Source organism: Aythya fuligula, chromosome Z (genome assembly GCF_009819795.1).
Source record: "Aythya fuligula isolate bAytFul2 chromosome Z, bAytFul2.pri, whole genome shotgun sequence".
Lineage (NCBI taxonomy): Eukaryota > Metazoa > Chordata > Aves > Anseriformes > Anatidae > Aythya > Aythya fuligula.
This window is the reverse complement of record NC_045593.1, coordinates 298,281-320,627: the sequence shown is the minus strand read 5'-3', so window position 1 is coordinate 320,627 and position 22,347 is coordinate 298,281. Positions and strand designations below refer to the sequence as shown.

At 40.3% G+C, this 22,347-nt stretch overlaps 1 protein-coding gene across 1 annotated transcript in view; it reads right to left on the bottom strand.

Annotated features, from left to right (window-relative positions):
* Positions 1 to 484: 484 nt before the first annotated feature.
* The window catches only part of ALPK2 (alpha kinase 2), a 40,466-nt gene continuing 18,603 nt past the window's right edge, over positions 485 to 22,347 (bottom strand). Inside the window, exons 5-12 of the mRNA XM_032206759.1 lie at positions 20,922 to 21,069; positions 19,347 to 19,474; positions 19,226 to 19,261; positions 14,408 to 14,682; positions 14,196 to 14,284; positions 10,963 to 11,180; positions 8,083 to 8,131; positions 485 to 1,022 (exon numbers count right to left, since the gene is read on the bottom strand). Coding sequence (XP_032062650.1) covers positions 788 to 1,022; positions 8,083 to 8,131; positions 10,963 to 11,180; positions 14,196 to 14,284; positions 14,408 to 14,682; positions 19,226 to 19,261; positions 19,347 to 19,474; positions 20,922 to 21,069 — 1,178 coding nt within the window. The 3' untranslated portion in view covers positions 485 to 787. The remainder of the gene's footprint in view (positions 1,023 to 8,082; positions 8,132 to 10,962; positions 11,181 to 14,195; positions 14,285 to 14,407; positions 14,683 to 19,225; positions 19,262 to 19,346; positions 19,475 to 20,921; positions 21,070 to 22,347) is intronic.

The following is a 22,347-nucleotide window of genomic DNA, read 5'->3' as shown; positions in this document are numbered from 1 at the left end:
TATTTCAGATGCTAGCTGTTTGGCAACATGCAGACTTCAAACCTCTATCTTACAATAGGATTGGTGCAAGTGCAAAAGGACTGCGCCACAGGGTTAACTGTAGAGTCAAAGAAGTTTTCCTGGGAAGCAAGGAATTCTATGGAGAATCACACATTGTCCATTTTTAAGATGATGACATCACTTTGTGAGAAACTTAAAGATCCTAGCCATCTTTATGTAGGACAGAAGGCACAAATGTCCAATCGAGAATAACTCTGTCTTGTATTGAAGTAGGGACATATAAGTAGGGAAAAATATTATCAGAATAGGAATATAGCAGTACTACAACATGCAAAGATCTGGGAGAGAAAACAACTTTTCCAGAGCAGCCTGAACAACAATACTGTGCAAAACTTTTACTAAGTGGCATCTTAAATATTTTGATGTTTACACTGCAGCTGAACCCACAGTCTCACAGGCACAGACACACGGAAAGGAAGATGTTCTCCAGCAACCCATGGTGCACTCAGAGGCCACGACTCAAAGCATACAGATACCAATACATAGAAGGGTTGTAAGACAATCCAGGCAGATGGCTTAAATTATCTTCAAAACCTTGCCCTATTGTTAAATCTCAGGTACCTACGCCATAGAATCAGCTCCTTTTTTTGCTGCTGGCATCAGCATCAGGATGACTTCAAAATAACATCATTAGTAAAAGACCAACATTATCCTCCCATCAGAGCCTTGGTGCCTATCACTATTACATATCCTCAAGAGAAGTTTTCACAAGATGGGACAGTGCTACTTAATGCTCCGAAGATATGAAGTCTCTAGGTTCTCTTGCTTTCTTGGGCACTGTTTTCTTAATAGTCGGTGAGTTTGGTAGAGTTTTGCTTTTCGTGGTTGTTGGTTTCCTCTGTTTTTGATGAGTGGATCGGAGAGATTTCAGCCCCAGCATCTCACAGTACTTATTGCACTGGTGGAGGGCTCTGAACTGCTCAATGAAGGAAATGGAGCAGTTGCCTTTAAAACCTTTGTATCTGTAGCAACAAAGAAAAAACAAAGCCAAATGGGATTTCAAGATTAATTTTCAGCACAGGGGAGGCAGAGTATGACTGTTGACTCAAAAGCAACTTGACAATATTAAGCAAGTCTCTTCCACCCATGCTGTTTTTAGAAGCACTAACTCTTTCACAGATATGCAAAGTGAGCCATTAAGATGTGAAAGAAACCAGGTAATAAGCAGTGACAGAAGACAGAAAAGGGCTGATAGGGCTTAGCTCTGCAGCCTGGCTATTCTTTTTCATTTTATTTCATTGGTAACATAATTGTTTGCTGGCTAACTTTTCCTTGGTAATATACAAATGAAATCCATCATACATCATTCTCTATAAACAGTGTTTTTTGACTACCAGGAAGAGACAAGGTTGCAGCAGGAGGTGTTGTCAGAACTGGAGGCTGTTTTCATCCAAGCGTGTAAATAACTTCTCTGCTATGCTCTTCCCTCGCTCAGGATTTGACTACAAGATCTCCCGGAGCCAAGCCTCTTGGGGAAGAAGGATGTAAGGAGGATTCCTCAAGAAAGCAGCCTCATCCAGCCTTCACAGTTCTCAAGCCACCAACTATCTCCCATTGCTACCTCTCCCTTCTTCAGCAGGCTAGAAAAGCCAGGGAGAAGACAGAGCACATACTTCCCTCTTCTGGTTGCTATCTTTCCCTCTGGTACCTGCTTTTTAAGCTGTATCAGCATTTCAATGGCTGCGGCAGCTTTTTAAAACTTGCACCTGCTTTTTGAAGGAGTCATTTTTGGCCAGACTGACAAGGCAGAAAAGGGAGAAGAAACACTAGGGTGCTCTTCTTGTCTGGTCATCTTAATAAGCTTGTCTTCTACCCTATTCTCTTGGTTCACTGGACATACAAAGTCCTCAGATGTATATTGTGAGTTATCACTGCACAAAACAAACAAAAAGATTTAGCACTGAAATTAACACGATATGATCCCTGTACAGCATTCCAGAGAACTTATTTTCTCATGCAGATTGCACAGTGTTAAAGAAAATACCATTGCTCTGAGACATTCAAACTCTTAGATGGATAAACATCTCTATTGCAACACGTTTTGCCAAATTTTCTCCTAAAAAAGAATGGTGCCAGTGATGAAAATATAATGAAATTCCTTACAAAACAAGGGGGGGATGATATCTGTCTCCACATCTGCCCAGAAGTGCTGCCTGATGCCCCATCCGTGGAAGTGCCCAAGGCCAGGCTGGAAGAGGCTTTGAGCAAGCTGATCTAGTGGGAGGTGCCCCTGCCCATGGCAGGGGGCTTGGACCTAGCTGGTCTTTGAGGTCCCTTCCAGCCCAAGCCATTCTATGACTATACCAGAGGCTCAGTAAGAGAAGGAAGTGTTCTCTTGCTTCTCTGGGGAAGTAACAGACTTCTGACCTTATACTGGAGCTCCTTTACTACAGCCATCAGCAGAACATAATTTTCCCAGACAAACCTGGCTGTGCTCAGGAAGAGAATCTTATCAAGCATTGATGGTGACTCCGAAGCTACTCAGAGCAGAGCAATACACTGCCAGCAAATGGCAATAACTTTGACTGAAATATTCTGATTAATTTACCACAAATATTCAACAAACCATTGGATCTTTCCAGTAAGTGCCAGTGGCAACAAATAATTCAAGCAGCTGTTGTTACAACACCTTGCACAGTCATGGTGTGTCACTGCTGGATGCTGCAGCAGCGTGTGTAACACAGATGCAGCTGCCAATTACCTATCTGAGCAGATAAGGAGCTCTGTGCAGCCTTTGGGTAGCATCTGCTTACTCTGGTATCTGAAGTTCTCCATTTCTGCTGCAAGACTGATTAAGAGCCTTCATTTCTCCTGCAGGTTGTGTAGGTGTTTTCTGCTGAGCTGGCAGAAATATTAATGATAAAGAATCTTCAGGGCTAGCAGTTCAGTAAGAAGTTTTGCTGCAGGGGATAATGGTTATTTTAATTTGTGGTTGCACCACACACTGTCTTGTTCTCATTTGTTTTTCTTCGGTGGACATTTTACCGCAGCTAAAGGAAATCTCTTCATGGGGTTTTCTCCCTCACAGAAAGCTCAAGAGCTATAAAATTCTGACAATGTTCATTTATTTGTGGAAATAATCCTGGCATGAAAAAGTTGAGCAAAATTATCCCACTTTTCTCATGAAATAAAGGTCTGTCCAAATTGCTTTCCCATCTGTATTTAGTATTTGTCACTTCCTCTATGTCTTTGAAGGAATGTCTAGACAAAGAGCAGTATCAGTAGCTTTTGCTCATGCAATACTATAAGAGACGCTTTAAATGAACAACTGAATGGTCTAACTAACTTCAGCTTCAGAATTCAACAAATATTACCAATATTTTTGGTAAAAAAGGTAAGAACATAAATATCTTGTGAACAAGGGACAACATGTATATTAAAAACATCATTTCACTAGCTTTACTCCTAAATAGTCATCTTCATTTCCCTTCTCTTCGAATAACAGATTTGCATTTGATCTTGGTGCTACAGATGGGGCCTAGGTAACATTCTTTGTCCATTTTGGAAGCTGAGAGGCATGACTGAGCCTAGCTTGGCTCTGCAACATGCACACAGCTCCAGTTCTTACAGTGGGCCATAGGAAACTAATCTAGAGATGTGAGACCAAAGCTTTGCATCTGAGATCTCTCAGCTGTTTGCTGCTTGTTAGTCACCGATTCCACACAGCCCTCCCTGGATGCTTCCAGACTGCATCATTTTTCTGTACAGGCATAATGAACACAGCCCTGTTGTAATTTGGCAGGACTTGTGAGCTTAATTCAAACCATTCCATGCTGCTATAGCTTCTGGTATGTGTAATAGGGAGAAGGTCTGCATTAGTGAATGTCTTCCAAATTGCATGGTCCATATTGCTGTCACGTGTTCTGCATTCAGTAACACCAGCCCACTGACTATTTCAAGCCATGAGAAATAGGTCTTCTGTTTTACACAACTTTCTCTCTTAATTCACTGACTGGATGACTGGTGAGCAAAACACAGACAGAATTCCAGCTCTCAAAGCTGGCAACTGGGGTCCGGCCCAGACCAGATTCTCCTTAAATGTGAAGGGTGAGTGCTGAATTTGTCCCCAGGCTTAAACTCCCCAGTGCCTGTCATTGCCATGTTGGGTCAAGCCAAACCCGTCACAGTCTTGAAATCAGACAGATTTTCCGATCCACTTCTGGCAAACAGCACTCCTGTTAATCACCATGCCTGTGGGTCACTCTGTTTCTGTTTCCTTCATCTTTTTGTTCACCATTCTTGGATAAATACCTGGACAATTTGCACAGCTGCTAAAGTGGTTCACTGCCCACACTTAAAAGCCAGTCACCAGGTTGTACTATTCTTGTATATGTTCAACGAATGTACTAAATATCATATCTAAAGGAGCATTTCCTGACTCTGGTGCACCCCAGTGGCTACTTCAAAAAAAATACTTTCCAGGCTTTCCTGATTCTAGTTAGGCTTCACCTTTTATTGACAGAAACTGTATTGTGGCTACTTCACTGCACTGGATAAACTACATTTTGCTTGTCAGTTCTTTTGCTTTCCTATTCACTGATAAAACAGCCACAGAAAGGATAAAAGATCATAATTGTGTTGAAGGATGTTAGTTGTTGAAAACAACCATCTCTCCACATGAAAGAAAGGAAAGATAAAAGACAAAGGATACATAAATACTCATTCTGAAATGTTTGTTCAGACCTGGAATATGAGTCTGAACCAAAAAAATAAAAATAAAAAATTAATGGTAATGAGCAATGCTGAATATAGGTATGAAAATTTAATATATGCTGTTTATTACGCTTGGTTTACAAGAAGCACTGGGGGAAAAATAATGACCATGAATAATTCATGACAGTTGCCATATTTGTTTTTGCAAAGCCATCAATAACAGTTTGTATCATGGCATTAGATTATTTGTCAGCTTGATTACACTATGAGCACAGAGGCAGGAAGGGGGGTGATTTTTTTTCAGTTTCTTTTTTTCCCTGGATCATGGGTTTAATTTTAGAGTGAAATTAGAATTGTATTTAATTTCCATCCCAAGAAGAAACAATACGATTTTGTTTACATTCACCAAGGATCACAGAAGCATTTCCCAAGAATATTTTTGTTTTGCCTTGATGTAATCAGTATATGCTTAGAGAACTGGAGGACCTAACTGTGATTGGTGAGGTTATAACCTCTGCAAGGAGTGGTTGCTGGGGATTTGTATAGGCAATAGTAACTAAAAGTCAGCTTTGTGTCTTCTCTAACAATACTGTTAAAAACAGAACAGAATTGCACTGTAAGTTCTGGTTAAGTATGACTATGTATGTTCACCCCGACATGTAAGATATAAAATCTCTCACTAGCATGGTCGTACAATACCAAAGGTAGCAATAACCTGTACTACAGATGAATTCTCTGTACTTGTTTTTCCCATTCAGGTTCACTGAATTAAAAATCAAATGGCAGATTATTAATGCAGCGGTGTCCTTTCTGGGAAAGAAGCATGAAAGAAAGATACAGAACCAGAAATTATTTTTTGTCTTATAGCAATATCATTAGCTATATGTCAAACTAAGTGACAATATTTTTAAGAGGTTATACATGAAGGGAATTCCCTTGTATATGACTGAGATGATCCTTACTACAGCTTGCATTGTATATTTGTTTTCTCACTTCACCTTCCTCTTCCTTAGGCCAATACGTGTTTTTATATGAGTAATTGCCCATAGTGAACTGGATGACATCAGCTGAAGTCCTTCTATAAATCTCCTGATTCCAGAGAACAGTGTTGCCCAAATAAAATTTGTATGACTTCTTTGTTTTACAACCGGACGATGCAATTTCATTTCAAAAGATATTTCAACTGATTTAACTTCGGACCTTCAGCTAAAAGAGTAAACCCACGTAAGTTTTGAAGGGATGCCAGCCTGCAAGCATTAAGAATTTTCCCAGAATATTCTGTGGTCAAATTTTTAATAATATAAGACGTTGTGAGGGCTTTTCTCCTGTACCATGCATATATAAACAAGTTCCGTTTCAGTATAAGGACTGAGTACATGTGATCAAATCTGTTTTCTTCTATCAGTTTCTAAAGGAAGAATAAGAATTTAAAGCACCTGTCACATGCATTTACCCAGAAAGCTGCGTAGGATGCCAGGAAACAGAATGGTGACAATACAACACAGCCAAGTGTGTGTGCGTTGTGGGAAGAATAACATATAGTCATTGGAGAAAGAATGTGCTTACAGAAAACCATACTGGAAGGAGTACCTTTTTCTGGTGAAAAATTATGTAGCCATAATGACTAAAGGGTTGAATCACTGCATGTTCCAGGATAACTTCAAACTGGTAACACAAAGTACATCACTACAGTATGCATTAAATCTCTGGATCTCATTGCAATCTGATACTACCGGGGAAAACAATATAGTATATTTAAGGTAAGAGGTGAGCCTCTGAATAAAAAAATATTAACCAGTGTGCTTTTCATTCTCTTTATCTTTGTTTCTCCCAAGAGGCAGATCTGGGAAACAGGCAAACCCGTGGGGCGAGCAAGCTTGGGGAACAGTCACGGTGCTCTTGTTGCAATACAAGAGCTGGGATAGACAGTGGTGACCATCCTTCCCTACAGTGGTAAATGCTGCATCTAGATTCTTCCCTCTGTACAGGAAAGAGCTGCCACTGGCCAGTATTTCAAGCAATAGTACAGATAAAGTGGACTACAGTAGGACCATGGCTATTTTGCTGCCCCCTGCCCCTTTCCCTTTCCAGCAGACAGCTGATTTGGATGGCTGCCTTCACTGCCTATTTCTGTCAGTGGCTCTGTTTATCTGTGACATAATCAGAAGCTTTAATTAACAGAAATTTAAGAGAAGTGAAAGAAAGTTAGAACATTAATGGCCTGTATCTTTATACCTATGCTTAAATCTTCCCAAAAGATCCAAAGCTATTACAAAACTACTAGGAAATGGACCTCCTTAAGTATTACAAAAAGATCTTTTGTTATAGCTCAGAATTGTTGCCTTTGAGAGAGAAGGGCAAGACATACCAGAAAATCTCTTAACACATTTCCTCTTTATATCAGGTAAGCGGTCTATACAAATCTGAATAGACATCTTCCTTCCACCCATGTATCTGACAAGAACACAAGCTCGAGAAAAGTTAATGGCCACTGCCTACTATGGACTTGACAATCCTTTTGGGTCCCTTGCAACTCAGGATATTCTCTTCTGTTTCGCCACAGGCAGAAAAACTAACTCAGAGGGTTCTAAGTTGAAAACAGAGCCTCTGTAAAAGCTCGTTTTGGAAATACATATTCTAAAGCATTGACACTTTTGCTAGCTGCAAAAGGGATTTTAGCTTTGTTCCCCCATGTAGTCCTTGCAAAAAGGGCTACTCCTCTAGATCCCACAGTGGCAGATTTTCTCTCTTCTTTCAGTGGAACAGAGAAAGGGGAAAGGGTCATCTGAGCTACTGGCAGCAGGATCTAGTAGTAGGGCTAGGTATGTATAAGCACTTGTATTTGTATTGGCTGGGGCAGGTGCTAGAGAGTGCAAGCTCAGCTCGAGCTCTGGCTCCAACAGCATGCTGGAATCAGAAATATTTCCTGTGGTCAGAAGCTCTGGACAGCACAGACAACAACAGGTCTTTTACTGTACCCCAGGCTGGAGCCTGTGTTGGCCCTGCTTTTTCAGCCCTACCTTCCTTCAGCTGACATACTAAGTAGCCTGTTTGTAAGTTACCTGAGACCTTGATTTCATTCTTGAGAAGCCCTGTGAATAAGCCTATTTTAACGCAGGCATAAAGCAAAAGCAAAGCCCAATCTACAGTGTAGATCCATCCCTTTAAACAAAACAAATGTGTTTCCCTTATAGAAGGGTTCCCGTAAACATGAACAAAAAGAGGAGTTTAAAGGAGTCTGATGCATATTGCTTTCTTCCAAAGTTAAAGCAAGAATAAATTTCCAACGGACCCTCCCGCAAAATATTTACACTGTGAGTTTGATGCATAAAGCAAAACCGTGCTGTAGCAAAGCAATTTTTCACTCACCCTTTGGCCAGTGTTGCTATGCCAACATCAGTTAACTTCATTCCTACACCTACAAGACATCAAGGAAACAGAGTTTGTGTTACAGTAGAATTTCTGCAATATTTTCAGATTCAAAAAAGCCATATATAGAAGACTTAAGTATTATTTACTGATTCTTTTTTTTTTTTTCATTTTAACAATTTGTCACTATTTTTTGAACATTTTAATGTACCCCAATTAGAACCAAGATGTTTGTGCTCTGTATCACTAGAAGTCAAACTCATTACAGTCATTTACAGATAGCAAAGTTACAAAGAGAGCATAACTTATTTCCTGTCTGGATAGTCACTGGCAGGAGGGATACACTTTCATGACTGCATTTTAAGAAAGATTTAAAGTCTTCACTTATGCACCTGCCTATATTCACTGGCAGGTTTATGTTTTTGGTGCTTTGCAAACTTGCACCACAATGTTTATCAGTAAGAATTTTGTATTTGCTTTGCTAATCAACCTGGTCAGTCAACCTTGTTTTTACTTTTTGGATGAGAAAGCCCAAATCCTTTTCTACTTCAGTATTTCCAAAACTTTTTTTTTTTTTTTTTTTGTTCATCCTGTCCCTTTGTTGACTTCTTTTTAGGCAAAAAACAGTTCTGTAGTATGCATTTTGTCTGTACAGAAAAACAATGGTCTCAAGACTATTTTCCTAGGAGAACACTCTCACAAATCTCAACTGAAAAATGCAGCCAAATATTCTAATGACAGGATGATCATAGAGGAAGGCTGTTTCTCTTCAGCAGCAGCAGGTACGTTGTCCTTTTGTGGCAACAATCATTGTAAACAATCATTGTACAGGTTCAGATACCATTTCTGTCATTTTCCTTCCCTCAGGCTAGGCTGTTGTTCTTTCTTCTCCCTTTTAATTATTTCAGGGGCCTCGTTTAGATGTTGCTGATTCCTGCTTTCTCATGTTAAACAATACGGGAAGTATTTCTCTATTTCTTTAGCCAGCATCTGCCTTTCTCTGTTTCAAGTACACGTATGCATATTGTGTTGGGTACAGGCCCAGCATATGAGCAGGGAGAGGGAGTCACACCCATAGGAGCATAAGGACCGCATTTGGTGTCTGTGAGGAGTGTACTTCTTCACCATTCTTTTTTGGAAGGAATCTGCTTCTTCAAACCCAGCCAGGACCCAAATGTGGAGCAGTTGATAAGTATTTAAATATAAGAAAAAGCGAACGAGTAGGATGTTATTAAAAACTGAAAATCTTTAACCAACAAGGCATTTCATTAACATCTGGGAGGTGAGATAATCAACCAGATGACTCATATTGAGTGTTCTGATTTACTGAGAAGATATGTGGAAGGACAACTCTCCCATTAAGAGTGTAAGATTTATTTTTCCCTTTTCCAAACTATTTTCTTACAACGATTCAAGCTAGTTAAAAATTCCCTTTCTCTGCTGAATAGATAAATGTCATACTACTGCATAGGTCAATATGTGTTTGCTGCTGCTACCACAGTAGGGAACTCGTGCATTTCTTTCTGTTCCCTAGGGTAACGCACACACATAAATACAGTGCACTCAAAAGAGGCTAGAAAAGTAAATATCCTTTCTCTCTCTCATATTTTTCACTCTGACCTGCATGAGATTCTTTATAAAAAGAGCACATGCTATTTGAACTGTCTGAAAAATCTACACTTGTATTACTTCTCTGTTTGCTTTGCCAAAGGCACTTGCAAAGAGTAAGTCTCAGTGCCTAAATTATACTGAAAAAGATTTCAGTGAAAATACATCTGATGGCCCCATTTAATAATTCGTCTGCCTCCTCTGGCACTATAGTAGCTTAAACTGCAATTTGAAGAATTATAAAAAGTTTTGTATAGCAGTTTGTTTTTAATCATGAGGGATGGTTTTCATGAAACTAATCTTGTAGAGTTACTGTTATGTAGTTGTATTGCTGTGATGCCTCTGGGTCCACACACAGCTCTATATCTTTACTGTGGCAGCATAAACATTCACTGAAAATTCCAGTTATGAGACATTCTTGTTTGAATAACAGATTCAGATTGAGCATTGCTCCCAACTTCTTGCTGCTAAATGGCTCAAACAGCAACATGCTGATGGAGAGGGAATTAGAGTGGCACACTACTTCAATAAGGCGCAATGTAGGATGACAAGGGCTGTTGGAGGTTATGGCACTTAACTTTTTCATCACAGAATCACAGAATGGTTGAGATATACATTAACAGTTTAGCCCTACGCTGCGGACTACTCTCTAGTGCACTTGGAAGGCTCCTGAATTCCTGGTAAGACCATCCAAGAAGGCCAAACCAAAAGGCTGAGAGACACAAACTTCTGGAGCTTCTGGGGTGCAGGGTAAACAATATATCATGTATGGGATTAACAAGACATGAGATTTAAGAGCATCGGACATCTATTCATGGAGAGAGTGATGGCATGTATACACAGCTCCATGAAACATGATCCAGAGTTGCCAAACTGACAGTCTCAAGCCATAAATACACCCTGAGTAGCAGAAAGCAGATTTGTCAGGTAGGACACAAGATGAACCACATGAACACAGGAATACTGCTTCTGCATACATCCTGCATAAGGCAACCCTGTAGTGTAGTCTAAGATCTCCTAAGCAAAACCAATTCACAGTATGCACACCTATGTGCAAAGATGCCCTAACCATATTATTAGCTGTGGGCCAGGGTACTGTCCCCAGCTGGAGACTGCCCATTACAAGGATACAGGAGGAGCACTTTCAGCATTGTCAATAAGCCACAGAATACCAAGAATAACATTGCTCAGAAGTAAGTCCCTGGAAGCCCTGAAGCTATGGGATCTGACAATGAGCACAGCCATTTTACTGTTCCCCCTCAGACAACTCACCTTGCAGGTCAGTGACAAGCAAGCTCCCATTGGTTTTCTCATACACCCAGTGCTGGAAGGTGCAGCACTTCTGGCCAGCCTCTGAGTCTCTCCTCAGGAAATTGACTTCCTTGCCATCCCTGACAGAGTATTTCACAAATTCCCCAATCAGCTCCTCCTCCACTGTTGCATAGGGGATGTTATTAGCAGGGCGATGAACAAGAAAAATAGGAATAATCCTGAAATGAAAGGGTGAAAAATAATAAAACACGCTGAGCTCTGGCAAGGAAAGAGTAAGAAATAGACAAATTAGCCGGTGATCTCAGAGAGTAAATGAACAGCAACCAAGTCAACCAAACCAGGAGACCTAGTTTAGCCAGAAAGACAAAGAAATCCAAGCTAGGTCCCTTTATATCTAAAGATGCATCATAACAAAATATCAAATAAATCAAATAAAATAATAAAATCAAATAAAATGTTGCTTGGAGTTTCAGGGTCTTCCCAGAGAGAAAGACTGAATATAAGGTGAGAAAGACAATAGGTTGGAAGGAAGGATTTGCTTCACTGGCAACATGAACTTCTTGGTTGCCAGAGCTAATGCTATCTGGAGAAGCAGTGTGGTACCTTACCTCACAGATAGACTACTTCTGCTTGTGCTTACACTGGGATAACTCAGCATTTTTACTAGGCAACATTCTAATATTACAGTATAAATCTCCAAAATTAAAACCTTAGAAGTATGCAAAAAAGCGTCATCAGTGTATATTAGAGTGGAATTTAATACTGCTGTGAGGTAATTTTGGAAAGCCGTTCAGCTGGAGTTCGTCACTTTATCAACTACTTTATGAACATACTTTATCAGCTAGCTGACACGTGTTCCTGCCATTATCTCAGAACAGATGGGGGGATGACTGTGACCAGTTTTACGTGAAACAGGTTTCTAGTAGCTTGCTTTCTTAAAGCCAGACTAAAGGAAAAGAAATGGGTCAGGGGTTAATAGAAGTGTTAGCAGAACTCCACTGTGCGCATATCATAAGCGGTATTAAGACCACAGAATCCCTTTCTCTCTCCTTCCTATCTCTTTATAAGTGCCTAGCTGCCAGCCTGCTGCTCATTATATGGCAGTGCTCTCTCTATCCTTTTCTCACTTATATAGTCAAATGTGCATAGATGGGCTAAGGCTGTAGCTTTAAAGCCAACTCTGGAGAAGGCAGATGACTTTTCCCTTGCTCTATTTCCCTTATAAAATGCTCCTTTAAATAAAAGTTTGCTCTGACAAGGACAGGCTAGAAGAAAGTAATCAAGCCCCGAAATTTTGAAATCAAAAAGCAAACCAAAACATGTATGCGCACATCATCTCTTTTCTCTGCTAGCTGCTGTCTTCCAGCCAATTACTTAGAATAAAGCAACCAGATCTAACCTTCTGTGTGCTTGCTATTTACACCAGACTTCGTTTTTGTAGAGTGCATGCTCTCTCTCTCGTATTAAAATTAGATGGTTATATCCCACACCTAGAGAAATCTCTAAAAAAGAAATTTTACCAGGAACAATATGTTTCCAGAAAAGAGGCTGGCCTGCACAAATATTTTCACTTGAAGATTTCACTGCCATCTCCAATACTATTTCTAATGCCAAAAAGGTTGCTTTAAGGAACCTTTCCAGAGGTTGCATTTTTAGTACTGCTGAAATTACGTTTTTTTGAGAAACCTTTGTGTAGAAGCAGTTACAGCCACAAGGTTTTTGCTCAAACTTTATTGTATAATTACAAAAATACTCACTGAAAAACGCTACGAAACAGTTCTAAGACTATAGCTACCTTTATAAGGCTTACGTAACAGCTTCATTTTTTTGCTCTGGTCTGCTTTTTTCCCTCACAAACCCAGCAACATCACACTGACAGTTTTATCTAAGAGCTGCAAAGAAAATAAAACAGCAATGCCGAGCATGCACACTGCACACAAAGTATCCAAATGGAGTTAGTCCAGCCTTCCTCTTCCCTTTCAGTTCTGCGTAAAATGGCTGCCACTGTGAATAGCATGGATATCAATTATCCTACTTAGTAAAGACAGGAAAATAATTTGCAATAAGAAAACTGCACACTGTATCTGGTTAGCAAAGGCTTAGTTTTTTTGCAGCTTGAGTCAGGGCATTAAAATGTTTTATTTAACTGTCTGTGGATAGGATCCTCGAGCCAATTGACTTGATTTTTTTATGGACACTGCTGAGAACACAACTCTATTTTTTTTCTTCAGTAAATCATTGCAGCTTAGCAGACCTTTTATCATCTAAAAGGAGATACAGATCTAGCCTGCTGTCAAGCATGTAGGTCTTATCCTTGAAACAAAGCAGATGGAATGTCAACCATCCATTGCAGTTTCAACTCTACACAGTAGTTTGACACTGGAACAGCAAATCCTTTGAAAAAGTTCTATTGCCAAATCTGCAAGGCGTCATCTCCCAGCTTCAGGGGCAGAGATAATTCTGTACACATATTTGTGAAATGGAAAATTTCAGATATGAAATAGACCATTCTCTGGGAAAATCTAGAATCAGAGTTGAGCTTTTCTGGCTTAACTAGAAGAGGGTAGATTTAGATTAGATATAAGGAAGAAATTTTTTAATATGTGGGTGGTGAGGCACTGGCACAGTTTGCCCAGAGCGGCTGTGGGTGCCCCATCCCCAGAAGAATTCAAGGCCAGGTTGGATGGGGCTTTGGGCAAATTGATCTAGTGGGAGGTGTCCCTGCCCTCAGTAGGGGGATTGGAGATAAATGATCTTTAGAGGTCCCTTCCAACCCAATCCATTCTATGACTCCATGACAAGCCTCCTTTTACGTAGAAAACTTGCCAAAAAAGTAACTTCATACCAGCTACAGAGTGATCATGATTTCTCTCAAGGTTTCATTTTTAAGGGAAAGTTGGAAGGTCTGACTTATTCCCTACTGCTCTTACTAGATGATATTAATAGTATTATATTCTCCACCAACATGACTATAATTTCCTCTAAATTTATAATATAAACAGGCCTTTTACTCCTAGATCTCTGCCACTTACTGTCTCTACTCCTTATCTTTTTTCTAAAGGAAAGGGAATCTCTCATACCACCTGGATACACAGTATTATTTACTGAGTCATGACTCCAAATGTTCACAGGACTCCTCTTTCTTCTTTAGAAATCATCCCCAGCAATTGGTGGGCAAGTGAGGCACAGGACTGTGTGGCACACGTAGACGTGTGTGTATGCGTGGTACTCACTCTGGTACTTCTCCAAAGCCTTCCAAAGGTTCAGCTTCAGCTGCATATATCTTCGCATACTCTCTTGCAGTATTTTGGACATAGCATTCCTATATTACAAAGAGATATCCATATGGAATATTATTCAAAACACTTAATAGGTCAGCTGTTTGAATATTTCCAAGACAGCTTTTCCCCACAATTCTTGCTTGCAAAGGACTGAGGAATCTTACCTGCAGTGCTAGTTTGTAGTTCTTCTGAACTAGGTCATCCTTACTCTTGGTCCCATACGTGATAGCATTGTGCACTTTGAGAACGCAGGGATGGCCAGGGCTGAACACTGGTACAAGGCCTTGCATCACTTTACTCCGGAAAGCTTTCCGATGCATGCCTTCACCAAAGTGAAATTCTTCTGTAGCTATTATTCCATGCAGGTTCCCACCAAAATAACTGTCACTGATGAAATCTTCTCTGAACATGAGCTGCATGAATTCAATTTCTTCCACACCTAAAACACAATGCCACTTTGTTCTACACATCTTTCTGCAGTCACAGGGAAAGGGATGGACATGGGAGGATGAATGTATCTCTCCATAGAGGATTAAAGAGTAGGCTCTATGGAAGCAGAACTTGTGTCCTCACTTGTGCTAATATGAGGCTGGGACATCCCTCCTCTAAACATAGTTTGTTGCCTCTATTGTCTAAAGCTAACACAGAGAAAGGCGGCAGCTCAGTTTCATAAGGCAAGAATACAGAAAGTATCACAAAACTTAGAGGAAAATATAACAAATATTTAAAAACTGTAAGGGTAGTTGCAAACTGGAGCTTCAAATGAATGTGAAGTAAGTCAAGCCGGCTGAGAACTAAAGAGGCATTGAGAGGATACTGAGATCCGTCCAACTCTGCTGTTTTGGGAAGACAGAGACCGTAATAAAGTTAATGTGCAGCAGTGTATGTAGACATGAATTTAAGAGTAGAACACAGTTCTGTGCCTACTGTGTTCCAGGCACATCACATTCTCCTGAAGCTAGCCTTCCTTTTCTTTTCAGGAAAGCCAGAAGAATGAGGGGGGGTGGGGGGAGAAGGTGGCTTTTGCTGGTACAACCAGAGCTCGTTTTAACTTTCAGCTTGGAACCTTTTCAGGAAGAGATTCTGTCAACCTGTTCATACAGGCATTCAGCTGAAAGAGGTCTCAGACATTCTCTGGTATGACCACAATGAAAACTTGCCTCTCCTAGTACTAACCACATTCTCTACAGAAGCTCCAGTGCTGAAGACTAGCATGCTGATCTACTTATTTATTTACAGTCTGGCACACCAAGCACCAAATTAAAAACAGGTTCATTAGCAAAGGCAGAAGAAAACAGGATTTTTATTTCTTACATGATTTTGAATAAGATTTCTATTCTTTCTATTTCTAAAATTTCTACAGATGACCACGTCAATGTCATTTGGAGAGTAATTGATTTGAGTGATCTTTATATTCAAGAGAAATTGATACAGTAATACTTGTTTTATTCCTAACCATGGACTTCAACAGTACCACAGAGAACATAAATCAGAAAGCTCCTTAACTCCACCTACAATTCTCTGCAGATCAGAAGTTACACAGTACTGCTATGTGAGAACACCTGTCTTTAATTTTATTCTTCAAGAACAAGAATCAATTGACTGAATGAACAACCTGACTAATACAGTGTGTCCAGATATTGGTTCAAATAAACCAATTTGCGATGCACTGTCTATCTTTAGCTGCAGCACAGCAAGACATATGCCAAGTGTGATTAAACACAAGATAACATATGGGGAAAGCATTCCAAATCTTAATGCCTGTCTGGCTCTTGGAGTAAAGTTACACAGCAGGTGACTTGCAAAGACCATGTGTTCAAACACAACTAGCAAGTTTTTTCTGCCAAAGCAGCTTTCTGTGCACTGTGTGTCTCTGTCTCTGTGTACTGTGATGCAATGCTGCTTCACTGTTTACTGTGTGTGAAGTGCTAGTGAATCAAATTAGTGGGAAGTTAGTCAGTCAAGTTCAAATCAGTAGTCTGGCATGGTGTGCACTCCACCCCCCTGCACAAAGCATTCTACCCTACATGAAGGTATTTCACCAATGAAACTCCCATGAATTCAAGTGGATTTTATCTTTGATGGTATAACAGAGTTGACTACAAAAAGGAAAAATAAGTAGCAAAAACACAGTGTTCAACAGCTTGAGGGATTCCCACAGTTTCTGAGTAACTGTCAAAATGTCTCTTGTATTCTGTAGTCCAGTGAAATGTTTGAGGTGTTCTGGTCCCTGCGTTTCAGATTGAAATCTAAAAGGGGTGAGGTACTACAGCTGAAGCCCAGAACTCAGCTTCTCTATGATTTAAAGAAATTAAAAACCCAATCACACATCTGAATTTTGAGTATTCCTCAGTTCTTTAATGAACTTTCACCTCGATAGTATCAGGCACAGGCTTTCCAATTTGCATGCCCTGTACCTTCGTAAATGTACTTAATCCTCATGAGAATTCAAGCATGAGTTGTAAATAGCTGCATTCACACCGCTCCCCAAAAACAAGCAGTATTGGTGGAAATCAAACTGTATGGCCTCTTTCAACCCATACTAGAATTTATATTGTGATGACTTTGTTGTGTGATTTGGAAATCACTAAGGACATGAGTATCTCAAACAAACAAAATATTCCTTAAATTGTTTTGTCTCCCCTGAAACACAGATTTTGTGTAAACGTAATGCACCTCTTGTAGACAGAGAAAAAGGCCTGTGCGTTCAGAGCTAGCTGAAAATGCAGCAGCTGCTGAAATGCTGCATCCAACTGTGTGTTGAGCACACAGTGATAAATGCAGGGTATTAAATATGCAGCGCCAGCTGTTGTGAATGCATGGACTTCATTGCAGGGCCATGGGACTGTCTTTGAAAAAGTGTATTGCAAAACTGTTTCTGCTAGCCCTTGAGTTGCCAGTGTCGCATTCAACAGCACCTGTAGTTGACACTTCTGAGGAACAATCAAGGGCAATGGAAAGAGCTGCAACTGCTACATCAGTAACAAAAGGCAGAAAAAGTAAATTGAAGGCGTATTACTGAATGGGATGGTTAGTTCAGAGACATAAATACAGCTGGAATTCTCAGCGAGGCCTCTCAGAGCTCTCTGCTTAGTGAAAGTGTTCAAGGAAGAGAAGAACTACCACCAGTGTGTGAGGATCACGTCAGGGATTAGACCAGGCAGGCTGCATACACGTGTTGACAGAACAGGCTGATGTCCTTTCAAGACCACCCTCTGAATATTTGAAAAGTCATGGATGTCAGGAGAGGACCCTAGTGACTGGAGGAAAGCAAGCATTGCACTCATCCTCAAAAAAGGCCAAAAGAACAATGTAGAGAACTGGAAGTGAGGCTGGTTGGCCTCACTTCAGTCCCTGGAAAAAAACACAGAGTGAATTGTCTTGGAACATATTTATGAACCATGAAGGAGAAGGAGGAAGATAAGGGTTAAATCCTGCCAGACCTTCTGTTATAAAATAACTGGATCTGTTGAGATGTGAAGAGGAGTGGCTGTCATTTAACTTGACTTTAGCAAGGCTTTTGAAGCTGTCTCACGATATTCTTGTATCCAGTTTAGACAAGTGAATAAGCATATGAGTAGAAAACTGGTGAGATCATCAGGCTCAGGAAGCAGTGGTTAATGTAACAAGCGGAGTACCACAGGGGTCCAATCTTCACCTTGTCCTCTTTTAACATCTTTGCCAATGACCTGGAAGAAGCAATGGAGTGTTTGCTCATAAAATTGCAGGTGACATCAAACTGGGGGAACAGACAACATGCTCTAGCGCAGGGCTGTCGCTCAGGGGAACCCGCATAGGCTGGAGGATTGGACCAACAGGAACCTCATGAAATTCCACTAGGGCAAATGGAAAGTCCTGCACCTGGGAAGGAAAAGCCTCTTGCAACAGCACAGCCTGGCTGGGGAACAGCTCTGCTGAAAGGGCACTGCTGGGAGTCTTAGGGACACAAATGAATATGAGCTGCCAGTGCACCCTGGCAGCAAAGGCCAATTGCACCAGGGCTGTGTCAACAGTAAGACAGCCAGCAGATCAAGAGAAGTGAGACCATATCTGGAACACTGCATCTAGTCTGGGGCCCCCAGTACAGTAAAGACATTCAAACAACCGAACCACTTTCAGCAGTGGGCCACCAAGATGATGAGGGACCTGGAGCACCTGGCATATGAAGAGAGTCTGAGGGAATGGGGCTTGCTCAGCCTGGAAAAGAGAAGGCTTCAGGGAACCTAACAGCAGCTGGTGCATGAAACTATGAAGTTTATCAAGAAGATGGCATGAAGCTCTGCACAATGGTGCATAGTGAGAGGATGACAGACAACTGATGTAAATTGAAACAAGAGATGTTCAGTCTGGATATAAGAAGAAACTTTTTCACAAGAACAGTCAAGCAGTGGCACAGAGATACCGTGCAGTCTCCATCCCTAGATGTTTTCAAGATCTTGTTGCATAAAGCCTTAAGCCTCTTGGTCTCACCCCACAGTTAACCCTGCTTTGAGCAGAAGATGACCCTCTGGGGTCCCTTCCAACCTGAATTATGTTATGATCCTATAAATGGACAAGAGATAAAAACAGGGATTATGATTTAGTACAAATTAGGTGACTCAACTGAAACTGATTGCACCGCTACAGCCTAGCCATTTCCTAACCAAACACAGTTCGTTATAACTGTTTATGTATATCTGCTCATTTTCTTATTAAGAGGGTTCAGAAGTGCTTCTTATAGCTCACACTATCATATCTTGGGTCAAATTCACAAAGACAGTGCAGCTTCTTAGTAACTTTCTAATAATGTTAAGCAACTGTAGACCAGTTTACCTGGGTGGTAAAAAGATTTGAAAATAGTTTGTACCACCAAATCAGAAGGTACACATCTTGGGTGAAAATACTGCTAATTATTTTGGTTATATTTTTCCATCTTTTGTTCTATTTGAAAATAAGAAGGAACAAAGATTTAAGCACACAATTAACCAGACGCGTGTACTTACCTTCAAAATTCTGAAAACTTGAAAGATGTTCCAGGACTACAAGGAAACAAAGAGATTTTCAAGAAGTATGAATGAAAACTGCCATTGTTGTTATTAATTCAAATTATAAACTAGGATTTACCTTCAGAAGTCAGATTAAACTCCGCAGTTATCTTTCCATATATATTATTCAAGCAGCAATAATACATTCCTTGGTCTTTGTCACTGGCTTTAGCTATCGCCAAAGAGACAGGAGAGTCATCCTGGGCACTGGAACAGAATACATTAATTTTCCACATTAATACCTCTAAAAGATATTTCCATGTATCTTTTCCTGGAATTTCTGCCTGTCACTGCCAAGACCGGTTCACATATGCTGCAAGTAGAGAAAATATTTCATTTCACCCCATTTAGAACCATTCACCCTATTAAGTGTTTCACAATAGCTGATCATACTATATTCTGAGAGAAAAGTACTTCAACTTAATCCAGATAAAACGAATTGAATCACACCAAAAGGCATTCTAAAGTTCCCATTCATGCCATGGCAAATATGTAAAGTATGATGGTAATGGTAAGATAGGGTATATCTCCAAGAAGTTATAAAGGGTGTCTTCTTGTTGATACTTAAAATACTTGAAAAAACTCTGCATGGGAATATCTGAAAACACTTAGCAATGGCATGTTATCCCATGAAGTAAAAATTCAAATATTTTGTTACCAAAATATTACCAAATATTTTTCTTTATTGAAACACTGCAACATTACTTAGCAGATAATATTATATAACAATAAAAAAATTGATGTGGTAATATCCATTACCAATATGGTAATGCAATAATCAAAATCAATGTAGTTAAAACAAGAATCAGAATAATATGAGTAGTCTATCCAATTCATTCAATGTTTCCTCTCAACTTAAAATAGCATCTTGGCAGATGCCTTCCTATAAATATTTTTGATTTTTGCAAAATTGTGCCTTCTGATAGAAACATTTTTGTTTTGTTTTGTTTTGGAAAACGTTAACTTAATTTTTGAAGCACTATAAACAAATTTTAAGAGCTATTTTATAAGAAGGTTATTACTGTAATGGAAGAAAATAACTTGTTCCATGAAGATGTTGTTTTAGGAGAAGCTGGACAAGACCCTGATAAAGGCCTTAGGAAGCTTTTGTTTTCCAGTCTTCTCATTGCCCTGCCTCTAGTCACTCAGAGTCAGGTTAACTGGCTGGGCAGAGGGAAGAGATCATTTTTCCTTAAATGCAACTCCATCTTTTAGTCCAACAAGCTTCAAGCTCCATTTGATACGGAATATAAAGTTCAAAGGAGTGATCACATCAAGCTCTACATTGCATGTTAGTTGTTTCAGCAATTCACTACCACCACACAAGGGCAGACAGCCCGCCACATATTAACCAGGCGTGTTTATATCATTTGGCCTGGGTGTTGAGGTTGAAACTTCAGATGATCTTTTACTGTACTTGGAAGTTGGATGAGACTGGTTATGAATGGGCTGAGAGGAATTGCAGGTGATGGAATGCAAACTGTAACAAATATTAATGCTCTGTGTGAAAAATACTTCTTAATTACCCTATTTTAACTTTTTTTTTGCACCTATCATACTGATGTTGTTACATTAAAGAGTGAATTACTGGCACATTTAGTATTTTCTCAACTGCTGTTCAGAAATTAGCAGCCCATCAGAAACATTTACTCACTTTCTCTGCAGTCGAGCTAGTAACTTGGAGTCTTTAGTCCATGTAATGGTGGAGTCCCCATGAATGTTTCCAAACTGGCAGCACAGCTTAACATTTCCAGAGCAGTCAGGGAACAACTCTGCTTGGATTTTCTTCAGCAGCTTGGGAGCTTGAAACAGAAGAGCCACAGTTTAGGATTAGAAGATAATTACAGTGTTTTGGCAGTTTAAAGGAATCCCAGAACATTTTGCAGATATTGTTCACGTGAATCTGACATTACTGATAAAACCAAGGTTTTAAAATACGGAGGTTTTAAAAGACTGATTCAGTGCCCCACCCAGCCAATGGAAATGTTTTCAATGCAAAGACATTCTGAATTTATGGAACAGGACCAAAGGGAATTTCTAGTCTGAAAATACATCAGAATAACATTGTTTCTTACTGTGAACACATTCGCTCTGACTGAAGAATCAGCTGGCTTTGATGCTAAAAAAGAGACACCAAAATGGTACAGTATACCATACAGTTACATGATCAGAGTTCATATTAACTGAATCCTTGTATGTGTTGCATTTTTTATCTAATCACGGCCTTTAAGAGAAATGACTCCAAGTCCCTGAAGATGCTCAGGCTCCGAGGTGTTCTTGGAGCACACCTAATGCACATGGCCAGGATCAGACGTTTTTCAAGATGCAGCGATGGCTTCATTTCTTTTAAAACACAGCTGGAGGGAGGAATCCACACTCTGGTTAGATATTTGCTCTAGCAATGACATGGCATTTGGTAACGGCAGTGGCCTTTACTTCAAAGAATCAATTTCCTGCTTCTAAAGCAAGTCCCTACTTTTCCAGACCCAGGACATGGTTCTTTTACTTAACACTGACCGCTGTGCAGAGAAAATTGCAGAATTATTCAGGTTCCAGAAATAAAGCACCCTGCCCAGTCCAGGAAGGTCCCGATAACCTGGCTCTCTGCTAAAGCTGTTTGTTGGCTCGCTCCAGTCTCTTCTGAGTGAGCTGGCATGACACATCTCCTCGCTGGTCCCCTGCCAGCAGTCTAACTTTCCCCACCTAACGCCTAAGGAATGCTAAATCCGACCCAAAGGGTCAGGCACCTGGAATTCGTTGCTATGTTTGACTTGCAGCCACTTAAGTCCTTAGGCCTAAGAATCCTGCTGAATCAGGGCTAAAACAGCACCGAGTATGCGACAGTACTGGAAATAGAACTAAAGGCTCCAGTTTTCCTGCCTCAGCCACAAAGCCCTTTCTCCTGGAGGTAAAAAAATACACAGGAGCACACTCTGAGTGCATACCGGGCTAGCCACGGCAACCTCCCCGTAATGCCGGGAAGAGGCCCATGCAAACACTCTAAAATACAAACACACATTCCCTTCAGTCTAGAATGCAGCAGAACAGAAGCAGGAGAACAAAATTCAGCCTGAATATGG